At 34.6% G+C, this 12,231-nt stretch overlaps 1 protein-coding gene across 3 annotated transcripts in view; it reads left to right on the top strand.

The window, feature by feature from the left end:
• The window catches only part of FANCL (FA complementation group L), a 78,314-nt gene that overhangs the window by 22,180 nt on the left and 43,903 nt on the right, over positions 1 to 12,231 (top strand). For all 3 annotated transcript variants that reach the window (XR_009521449.1, XM_060026559.1, XM_060026560.1), the window contains one exon: positions 10,290 to 10,386. Coding sequence is in view for 2 of the 3 variants with exons in the window: in XM_060026559.1 (XP_059882542.1) it covers positions 10,290 to 10,386 (97 nt within the window). In the remaining variant the exon portion in view is untranslated. The remainder of the gene's footprint in view (positions 1 to 10,289; positions 10,387 to 12,231) is intronic.

Consider the following 12,231-nt stretch of genomic DNA (forward strand, 5'->3'; position numbering starts at 1 on the left):
TTCATTGCCCTAAAAATGCTTTATGCTCTACCTATTCATCCCTCCCTCTCCCCGACCCTTGGCAACCACTGTTCGTTTTACTGTCTCCATAGTTTTGCCTTTTCCAGAATATCATATGGCTGGAATCATACATTATGAAACCTTTTCAGATTGGCTTATTTCACTTAGTAATACGTATTTAAATTTCCCCTCAGTCTTTTCATGGCTCATTAGCTCATTTGTTTTTAGCACTGAGTAATAGTTCATTGTCTGGGTGAACCACAGTTTATTCACCTACTGAAGGACATCTTGGTTGCTTCCAAATTTTGGCAGTTATGAATAAAGCTGCTGTAAACATCTATGTGCAGGATTTTCATGTGGACGTTATTTTTCAACTTTGTTGGGTGAATACCAAGGCCTAGACTTTTTTTAACAGCAGAGAGTAAGGGTTTTTCTTTATTTTCACAATTGAATCAATACAAAATTGAATACTGTATAACAAAAAAAAAATGTAAAACCTTAAATCTCTGTGTCTCTTCTCAATAACATGATTACTTTTTCTTTGGGGGGAAAAAAAGGCAAAACAACAAAAAATGCAAAACGGCAAAAGGGGAGAAATGAGGAAACTGGCTTAATTTGTAGGCGTTCTAGTTAATGCCCCTTTTTTCACTGTCTTGGCTGTTCTTCTGTACTTGCCCTTGGCCATTCAGGCTGCAGTGCTATGCCTAATAGTATTTGTTGAGTGTTGGAAATTGTGTATTAAAAAGTTTGGAAGCTCCAGATGATATTTTCTTCTACAAAGGGTTTACTTTTTTCTTTGCTAGGAATATAAAGTGGGGGCAGGTTGCCATAGAGACTGAAATGGTTCAGGGTGGGTTGTCATTTTTGCAGGGTTCTTATTGCTCCTCTCCCTCTCCCAGGCTATAACCCTCCAGAGCTTTCAAGCAAGAGCCAAGTGTGCTCATTTGGATTTCTCCCTTGGTCGATCCTAAACTCTAATCTTTGTCTTCATTAGGCTAGTTTACCTTTAGCCCATTAGAGGCTGGGCTTCATTTTGGGCAGTGCTTCATATACTTCTTGTTTACTTTGCTTTGACCGGTAACCCTCCAGGGGTTCCCACTGAGAGCTTAGGGATGTTCACTGGGACTTTTTCCCACTGGTGGGTTCTAAATTCTAATAAATTTCTCCTCAGTATTATGAGATTTCTAAATATTATCCTTTGTTTTTCATTGGCTTACTGCTTGGCTTTTTATCCTCTTATCCCTTGCAGTTTATTAAAAGTTTTGATGGAAAATTGCCAGAATACATGGCCGCAGTCTCTGACCCTAACTTTTCACCGGATTCTGGCCCTTTAAGTCTGTTATTTTTATTTCTCTATCCTCAAGAGATTGCCAGAAATGCTGTTAGGGTTTTTTTTTGTTTTTTTGTTGTTGTTTTTTGTTGTTTTTTTTGTTTGATTTTTTTGTTTTTTGTTTGCCACTTACTAGTAGCTCTCTGCCTGCGCCATTTACCCAGATCCTCCTTTTCTTGCCCTATGCCCAGAATTGCTAAATACCCTGAAGGAAAAATGGCTGAAGTGTTGGCTTACTTCTCCTCTGTTCCCTCTTCTTCAGGACCTTGGTCCTTCAAGTCCTGGTTGCTTTAGCAATTTTTTGACATCTTCAAACTTTTTTGTTTCTTTTCCCTTTCATCAGGCTACTTTAGTTGTTCTCAGTGGAAGTTTTGGTCTTCAGTAAGGTACTCCATTTTAGCCAGAAATGGATGTTACAGATAATTTTAAATGTACTATTATGGTGATATTGAGGACCGGTTAATGCGTATTCATGAAATTACATTTTATTTGATAAGATATCATTCCTGAATAGGATTTGGGATGGATGAAACCTTTTTTAGAAAATTTAGCAAAACAATGGAGGGGAGAGACAGAAGACAAGTAATGAATTGAGATGCACTCTTAACAATTCTGCTGAAGTTATGAAGATTTTTCTTGAGGCGTTGATGTTATGGACCTGATCATTCTTTGGATTTAAAGTGATAGAAAAGAGAAAAATTATTTTGACTTATTTTCTGATGCTTAAATGTTAAGATCTTAGTGTTTAGAGGATAGTTAGGAATGGAGGAAGGGTTTGGAAAGGGAAGAAGAAATGTTCTTCTAGTTTTATTTCTGTTATTTTGATATAGTCAGTTTGAGGCAGTTTTCTAAGCAGATGTGACATTATTGGGAGAACTCCAGTAATGAAAATCAGTTGAAGCATTGAGTATGCAAATATCAGATTTTTGAATTGTTCATTTTTTTCCACCTATTATTTATTGAATGCCTGTAATGTAAGGCAGTGAAGATACACAAGCAAGACTTAAGATTCCTCATGGAACTTATATCTAGTGGAAGAGTCAGAATTTAAGTAGATGGATCCCAGTAGTACTTAATTCTAACTCAGATAGGTACTATGGTATATACTTACAGGATTTTTGAGAGCTGTTAGCAACAAAGTTATAAGAGAAATAGTGGAAATATATAAAATATTTTATGGAATAAATGTTTTCATAGATAAATAGGAAGTACTGACATTGCTTTGCTTTACATACATTGTTCTGATAGTGGAGAAAAAGGAACAGGTCTCTAACTTAGGTAATAGATGAAAGCCAAAGGTAAGGATATGAATGCCTCCACCATAGCATTCATCACAATATAAATGTTTGTCTCCTCCTTAGATTATTATATATAGGAACTTCCAGTTTTAAGTTCCTGCTAGCTACTTTATAGAGTTCTTGTTTAATTCTCAGAATAAGTTGCAAGATACATATTTTCATCCCCAGCTTTGTATATAAGATGAGCGTACATTGCCAAGGCTGGCTGCATAACAGTGCTCAGGCTTTGGCGTGAATGATGGCTCCCTGGAGTTGTGCTGTGGGGATAGCTCTGGTATGGAGCCTTTAGTAAAGTTCCCTCAAGTACTTGGACATAGCTTTTATTAGTTTTCAGCCTCAAAGTGTGACTATCGCACCACGGATAAAATTGGCCATGTGCAAAATGATAGTTTTGAAATCTGTTGCTTAGATTGATGAAAGCTCATAGTTTAATTATAGTGACTAGGATGCATGATTGAATTAGAATATACCTGCTGTTACCTAATCATTAGTTTCATAGTCTTTACAAATAAACAGTGTGTTAGCAGAAGAGAAGTTGTCTGCATGGATTGATTGTGAGAAGCCAAATAGTATGATTTTGTCCGTATTTATCCAGCACTGTCTGGCGAAGTAAGAACATCTCCTTTCAGTTTTATTTTTGTGACTTAATTCTTAAATCGGGCCCGGTATACTTGGCACACTGATAATACTGGGTTTCAGGACCCTCAGAGCTACAAATGAGACCTGAACTGTGCTGTCCCCATGCTAGAATTGTTACTTTGTGAGGTGATGCCTGAGCAGCTGTCTAGCTTCTTAATTTAAAATATCTTTTAAAATGACACACATAATGATTTGCATGACAAATTGATTTAAATGGATTTTCAGAATCTTCGTGATTCCTAGACCAAATAAAATATCTGTATTTTACTTACACTCTAAATAATAATCTTGTAGATTTGTTAGTGGAATAGTAAAATCTGATAATAAAAGAAGGATTTTTTTTTTAAGGTAAGGAAAACCTTGCTGTGTTTTTAAATTACATACTTGACATATCTAATCAGTTCTATAGTATCAAGCTTTATAAAAAATTAAGTTAGAAGAAAGGAAATGTTTAAAATATGATTGAAATCTTTCCTTTTTCCTCTATATTCGTATACCTTTTTTTTTTTAATAGAAATGACATTGAGAATTAGTAGCTGATCTTAAGTTTGATTGCTATTATTGTAATTTCTATACTTGTTTCAACTTCTTTAAAAACACACTAAAAACAGCAAGTTGTCCTAAGGGTAAGATGAAGTTGTGGATGATTTTGGGTGTTATACTGGCTCAGAAAGGTGGGTGCTGCAAAAAAGTGTCTTGATGGGTTTCTATCAACTTCTGCTTGTGTTATGTTACAGAATGGCTCATTAAAACAGTAAGAATTAAACAATTCTTGGGGTTTAATAGGATTTTCTGTTTGGTATTAAGAATGTCCTGAAGTTGAAAGCTTTGTTTGCTTTATAGAATGGCTGATTTATATCCCACTTTACCTAGGATAGTGCTAACTTATGCCTTTTATCGTGGCCCCTTTTAGTCTCAAAAGTGTCCCAGTTCAAAAGAAACGCATAGTCACTTTATTTATAGGATATCTTATGTTTGTTTTAGTAATCACATGGTCCTAGATAATTCAGAGCTTAAATGATTCAAACAGGGGTAGTGACCTGATGGTTTTGTCCTTTTTAATGTAGCATATTATTTATCGCTTAGAGTGAGTAGAATTAAACTATTTGGCCTTTTAAATTTATTTTGCGAAAGAGCTGAGTTTTACTAAATTTGTTGTGCTGCTGAAAGATTGTCAACATGTATTAAATTCGATTTTTAATTAAGTCCAATATTTTTGAAATGGACTTAATTCATTGATGGCGATATCTTCTATAATTTCTCAGTGCATTTCAAAGAATTATATAACATATTGGGAGAAATGGAGATACTTGTTAATACTAAATTAATTCCAGTAATGAGACAAGGGCTTTAATTCTGGCTTATCAGCTGTGTGACCTTGGGCAAGTCACATAACCTCTCAGAGCCACATACTCTTCATTTTTTAAATGCAACCAATGATGCTTAGTAATAAGGGTTGAAAAGAAGCATAAGTTATGTGACTCAAATAATTCCTTGTGTAAAGTAAATATAAAGTTGGTGAGATACTGGTTCACCAAAAGGTCCGACTATATATGAGTTTTACAACATATAATTAGTGTTATGATTTAATTATGATAATTTTGTTGTATAACGCATAAGAATATAGATGTGAAAAGTATGAATTTCATTCTAAATGACCTTTATAAATAGAGTGCTTTTACCTCATACATATATCCAAATCACTGAATGCAAATTATATGATAGTGAAAAAATTGTCCTTCTAAACATTGGTAATATGCTTAGAGTATCTAGTTAAACAGAATTTGCATTAGTTGTTTAAAACTTACATGCGAATCAGTAAATATGAACCAGTTTGACAGCAGCTTGTTTATGTTCATATAATACATAGAGCATTGACACATACATAGAAAAATAAAACTTTCATATTGCTTATTAAAAAAAAAAGCTTATCTGATTGGGAGGCAAAACTCAACACGAAAAGGAGCAGTATGAGAGTTTAGAGAAAGGTGAAGTTCTTTTGCGCTACGGATAATTTAGGAAGTTCTGAGAGGAAGTAGATATTGGGAAAGCTTGGGAGGCATATAGAAAGCCTTAAAAGGGTAGGAATGGGGGAGGCAACTTTGTAGTGATGGAAATGTGCAGTTCATTTTTGGACTTCGGAGTGGATCAGTTGCTCACATAAGAGGATTAATATTAGGGCCGGACTGAAAGGTCTTGACTGTTAGGCTAAGGATTCTTTATATGCAGGTGATGGGGACTCACTGAGTATTTTTGAGCAAGTGGTTGATATGATTAAAAAGATATTTAGGAAGATTAATCTAGTTAACGGAAGGCAGGATAGACTGGTGTACAGAAAACACAGGGAGGAAAAATGTTAACTAGGGAGGTTGTTTTTTGAAGTAGTTAATGCTTAAAGTTGAGAGTGGAAATGGAAACTTTGGTGCTTTATTAAAACATGAAGGTCTTCAGTCTGCCTTTTGATGTTATTAGTACATAAATGCATCTAGATATTTAATGGAAAAAACTGTATAACTTAAGCTTTTGGTCAGAATTAAGTACAGTATTTCAAGAGGTATAAAGCACATTCATTCTGTTTTTCTATACTGATAACATTCACCTATTAAGAAGAACAACAAAAACCTCTCTGAAGCTTAAGTATTAATATCCCTTTCAAATGTTTAAAAAACTTAACTCTTGGGCTTCCCTGGTGGCGCAGTGGTTGAGAATCCACCTGCCAATGCAGGGGACACGGGTTCAAGCCCTGGTCCAGGAAGATCCCACATGCTGCGGAGCAACTAAGCCTGTGCGCCACAACTACTGAGCCTGTGCTCTAGAGCCCGCGAGCCACAACTACTGAAGCCCAGGCGCCTAGAGCCCGTGCTCCGCAGCAAGAGAAGCCACCGCAATGAGAAGCCCACGCCCCACAACAAAGAGCAGCCCCCGCTCACCACAGGTAGAGAAAGCCAGTGTGCAGCAACGAAGACCCAATGCAGCCAATAAATAAATAAATAAAATTAAAAAAAACCCTTAACTCTAAGTTTAGTGCCATTTTAGTTATTGCAAGCAGTAACTTATAAAGAAATGCAGCAAATGACAAATGCAAAGTAAAGTGCGAAAAAAAGTATAGTGTTTTATTTCTTTAGATTTTTATATTTATGTTTTTATAATTTCTTAGTCAGTTTTGGAATATGTCTAGCTAAGTAGTAAATACCTAAACTTATAAGTTTTAAATGTGTTTATAACTTTTCAAAAATTTGAGCTTTCCAATAATGAAAGTTGCCCAAATGTATTATTTTAATAAATGAGTAGAAATTATTTATTTCATGTTGTTTAAATTGAGATATCCAACTTACCAATAAAAGAGAACATTTGAAATAGCCTTTTTTTTTAAGACAAACTGATTTTAATATTACTTGTAAGAGCTTATTGCTGTTTTCTTCCCCTTTAATATCTCTTCTGTAGACCAAACATTAAGATATTCCTTTCTGTTGTGAATAGATACAAATATTGATTATCTAGTTAAGGTACAGGCTGAGCTGCTGTTAACAAAGAGAACTCCAAATCCTCAGTGTTTCAAACAAAATAGAATTTTATTCGTCTCTCATTTAACAGGTCACAGGTAGGCAGGTGGTCAAGAGTGAGTTGGTGGCTTTGTTTCACAGGGTCATACAAGAGCCCAGGTTTCTTTTGCTTTTCAACCATACACTGGTTGCGCTGTTCAGCATAGTAGCTACTAGCCACATGTGACTATTGATACTTACATTTAAATTAACTCAAATTAAAAATTTAGTATTCATACTAGCTACATTTTAAGTCCTCTGTAGCTACATATGATGAGTGGCTACTGTTTTGGATGGTGCAGATATAGAATACCTCCATCATCGCAGAAAGTTCTGTTGGTCAGAGCTGCACTAAGAGGTTGTTCTTGTTGGCATGGTCTTTGCTGGGTCATATTGGCCTAAGTTCCACTCTACAGGAAGGGAGAATGGGAGGGATTGGGGGAGGGGTAGCCATGATTTTCTTATAAATGATCCAAAAGGTGCACATATCACTTCTGCTTGCAGTACACTGGCCAAAATTTAGTGATACGCTGATACCCAAGGACAGTGGAAGGGTTGCTAGCTGGATAGAGTGTACCCAGCTAAAACTCGGTTTAGGTGGAGTGCTACAGTAGCTGGGATCCTGTTACCAAAAGGAAGAAGCTGAGAATAAATGCTAGAGCACATTTGCCAATCTCAGTCACATGTACCAAACGTGATAATAATCACAATTAATTTTCTCCTTCTTCCCCAAACAAAGTAGACAGGAATCAACATGGGTAAAATGTTTAATTTTAAATGACCATGCTGAGATTAACCTGAAATTATAAATTTTTAAAAGTTTGAATTTTGTCTTAAAGCTTAACAAAATTAACCTTATGATCCTTTTGACTGCAGGGCAGTATTTTGAGCATAAGCCTGTTTTTCTCTAATGTATTATTTCTACATCTTAAACTTTGTCTGTGTGATTGCAAACAAAAGACTAGAACTTTAGTTTATTTCTGTCTTATTTTATAGATGTGCCATAATGATTTTGAACATGTTGATGTCAAGCAGCAATGAGAAGTATGAAAAGTGCTAGTTGGTGGTTTAGTTGTTCCTTCTCTCTCCCTATTCCTTCTTGCTCTCTGTCTCTGTATATATTCATCATGCTTCTAAACTATTTAGGGCTTATAATGAAAAGCAGCAGGCTTTTTCCATACCATATCCCATCCCTGGTCTTACACTTTGAGACAAACTCTCTGAAATGTTCATGTTTACAAGTAACTTCTGTATTTCTTAAAAATATGCCTATATTCAGCGTTGCTTGATTGATCAGAATTACATACTGATTAACTACTGTAATAAAAATGGATTTAGTTTATATACTGCCTTCTCTCTCCCTTCATCACTATTCTTTTATTCTTCTATTTGCTTTAATATTTCTTAAACTTCTTTCATGTCTGTTCAATTAAAGATGGTATCTCTTACTCTCAAATTAGCAATTACAAAATTTAATGTTTCTTATCTTCCCTCCTCATATCTTTCTCCTTCTCAATTTTTGTTGTCTCTGTTTTAAATTGCAATGATCAAATATATTTACATTAGTTTCTGTAACTATAATTAAGTCTGCTAGCTTTGTCTATTGCTGAATTCTAAAAATTGTAATTAGTAAGCAGTTTAACTTTTTATGACTACATAAATATTTTTCACTGAAAAGCTAATGGTAGAGCAATTACCATTTTTAACATAGCTTTATTGTTTATGATTTAGTTTAAAATTTCCTTTTCCGATTTTTGTTTCTCGTATTTTTAAAAAATTTCCTTAATTTCTTCCCACATATAAGTAATACCCTCTGTTCTGTAGACTTCCTTTTTTTGCCAGCTGTCTCCCTCCTGGAGCCCTCTTTCTCTCTCCTCTAATCTCTTTCGTTACTCAGTGCTCTTTTGACCACTTGACATCTTTATAAAGTTTGTTGAAAATTTGCTTTGATTGATGCTATTCCTTCTTGTGCTTTTTATAACTGTGGGATTATGCATATCTTTTTAAAATTCCTTTTTTCTGTGTGTGAGTAGAGAGAGGATATAAATGCATATGCTCATCTCAACATCTTGAATCTGAAGTGTTGATGTTTTCAAAGAGTCAGATGCCCATGTATCTAACCCTTACAGTCATACTGATAAAACTTGTGATAAAGTCTCAGGTTGTAAATTTTTGAGGGGAGGGGGATATGAGACATTTACAAATAAAGCTGAAAGAAAATAATGATTAACTGTATAGAGTCATTGGTATTTTTATGTAAATAAACATTTCTAGAATAATTTTCTTTTGTTTTCTCAGACTCGACTTTTTATAGATTATGATAAAAAAAATTTTCTGTTGATAAAGATTGTTCTGTTTTACTTTTTATTCTATTATTGAAGATATGTATCTTCAGATTTAGATCTGTTTTTCATTACAAATAGTGTTCCACAAGTTTATTGCCCAGAACTTCTTGAAACTGACCCATTTTACCATTATATCTGGCCAGTGACTAAACAGCATATAGTGTTGTTAAAAAAATGTTTCCTAGGTTAGGAGGCTAATGTTAGTTTTGAACCCTAACAGGTTTACCATCAGTCTGGGTGATAAGTTGTGCAATACTGTTAGGCTACTTTTTATCTTTACAAGAGAATGGTATTGTAAAAATGTCAAAAAAATATCCACATGCCCAGTTCACTAGTAAATATACTGCTAAATTTGAACCTTTTTGGCAGTAGCTTATGCTTCTCAAGGGACCATATTTTTACAGAATGATATATTTCAAAGGGTATTGGTTTCCATTGTAAAAAATTCATGCATTTAGAGCAACTTAAAGCCAAAACAATTGTGCTTGTGGTATGTGTTTAAAATATTAGTCATCTTGAATACATGCCCAGGTTAAGTGTCAGAAGCTATATATTGCAAAAAAAGAAAATTTATTGTTAGGAGACCAGGCTGTACCTGTGCTTATACAGCATTTTCCTTAGAGGATCAATTTGAGTATGTGAACTAATACTAGCCAGGCTTTTGTACAGTAACATTATTTATAATAAAGGAGAAGTTCATTGAGGAGAAAAACAAATAAAGGAAGCATAAAAGTCTCATATTGTATGAAACTACAGAAATGGATCAAAGAGTTTGACAGGAAGTTTAATGTGTACATAAGTAGAGTCTGACAGGAACATGCTGTGTGTGCCAAAGGTTCCGGTGATGGAAAACCGAAACATAGTGCTCACTGACCACAGCATGAGCCTTGACACACATTGTAAATAATCCAGAGATCTATGACTGCATTAAGCACTGGGCTGGTGTATTAACGGCAGTAAATCTATAGCAGCATAATGGGATAGCATACACAAATTCCTCTGATTAGTTTTTGTAATGGATTAATAGGAATATAGCAAATATTTTCATTTCAAATCCTACCATCCTCCAACCTCACCCTCCCCCCAGCCCCACCCTCTCTATTGTGATCGTTTTTTATTCTCTTCTACTCACCAGGCTTGTGTATGTGGATACTTGCTTTAGTACCATCAAGTTAAAAGCCGAAGATGCTTCTGGTAGAGAGCATCTCATCACTGTCAAGTTGAAGGCGAAGGTATGTGCTTCGTTAAACTGTTACTGTGGCCAGGAAATACTTTGGGAAATGAACCCTGTGAATGTTTTCAATGTAAACGAGTGCTGGTTGCTTCTAAAAGTATATATATGACACTTAAAATTTATTTTGGGGGACTTCCCTGGCAGTCCAATGGTTAAGACTCTGCGCTTCCAAAGCAGGGGGTGCAGAATCGATCCCTGGTCAGGAAACTAAGATCCCACATGCTGTGCGACACGACCAAATAAATAAATTATTTGGGAACGCCTCAAAAAATGTATTCACTAAGTTTCCCAAAGCCTATCTATAATTTCATGTCACTGTTTTAATTCAAATTTGATCAAAATATAGACTTTACAGTAAAGAAATACTACAAATAAGGTTTGGCAGCCTCAAAGTACCATAATGTTATTTTTGTAACATCCTATGTAGAAAAGAGTTGGAAGTGTCCACTATTCCAAGTAAAGTTCTACTGAAGAAAGTCTTTTGTCTTCAACTCCTACTGTGAATTACCTTTGTTGTTCTTATTTCTGACTTCCCCCAACCCCTCAGACACAGGCACACACATATGCATACTTTCTTCTGTTGTCTTGGCTGAAATTTTTTTACTTCTCTGTTTAAAAATTTTGCAAAGGTTATACACTTCTATTTATAGAGCCCTTACAGGCTAGTCGTCTATAACTACTCACTAATTTTATTGGCACAAAACATAGCTGTTTCGTCTTTATTTTTTAATTATAGATTGTGAATTTTGAGAAATAAGTGGAATAAGCAAGTTCGGGTTATTAATCATTTACTTAGTAATCACTGGGGAAACATTAGACTTTGAGAAAACCAGGTCATCTAACTTTTTTTTAATTGTCCCTAGGAGTCATCAATCAACTCTTTTTCATGAGATTGTAGTGATGAAAAGATGAGTTGTGTTTATCCTTTTTAAAAATGTGCCTGGCATTTAAGCTTTTCATGAGAGAAAATTAATATATAAAGCTGTACTGGGTGACACAGAAAAGTTGGTGTCTTATAGTGCCTCTATATCAGACAAATTGAGAAATGACTCATTCTCTTTCTTACACACAGAATGTTTATGTATAATTTCGAGATTTATATGTAATAAGTTTTGAGAAAAAATTAGTGGGATAGAAATCTTCTTTGTAAAATAAGTTACATGAATATTTTTATTAAATGAAAACGTTTTTATTTTCTTTTTTAATTTTTAAAGGTGTGTTTTTTTAAGATCAAGGAGAAATCTGCCTTTATCCTTCCAGAGTCATATACTGCCAGTAGCAAGGGTTCTGTCATTTTCTTCAAAGTTTTATTTGTTTATATTTTGTACATTGATAAAAGTTGCTTTGCTGCTATGAAGACCAAAATGAAAAATTTAAAATACATCCTGTCCCGATTCTTTTTTTTTTAAAGCCTCATTTTTGGAGTCTTTTCTACTAAGAGATAATGATTTAAGTCTACATTGCCTATCACTACAGCTACAAGACTTTATTATTAATTTTGATTAATGACATTATTGGTAGTATTGAGAGGGAGGATGTGTAGCCATTAGTATGGTCCATTCTGTCTGCTTTTTCTTATAACTTTTCAAGGTAGATAAGGTGACACTTTTAACATTTCTCTAGAAGATATTTTCAAGTGTCAGTTTTTGCAGCATCGATAGCTGTGAGCACTGTTATGGATGCCCTGGCAAGAGAGAAGAGAAAGCTGTATTTGAGTTAGTAAGAAAAAGACTTGCATTTAAAAAAAAAGAAAAAAAAGACAGGCTGAAACTAAATGAATCTTGTGTTGGTATGATTTATTAGAGTCTTTATTTGTCCGTTCAGTTTGGTTTTCATAGAGACT

The sequence above is a fragment of the Delphinus delphis genome, chromosome 12 (genome assembly GCF_949987515.2).
Source record: "Delphinus delphis chromosome 12, mDelDel1.2, whole genome shotgun sequence".
Lineage (NCBI taxonomy): Eukaryota > Metazoa > Chordata > Mammalia > Artiodactyla > Delphinidae > Delphinus > Delphinus delphis.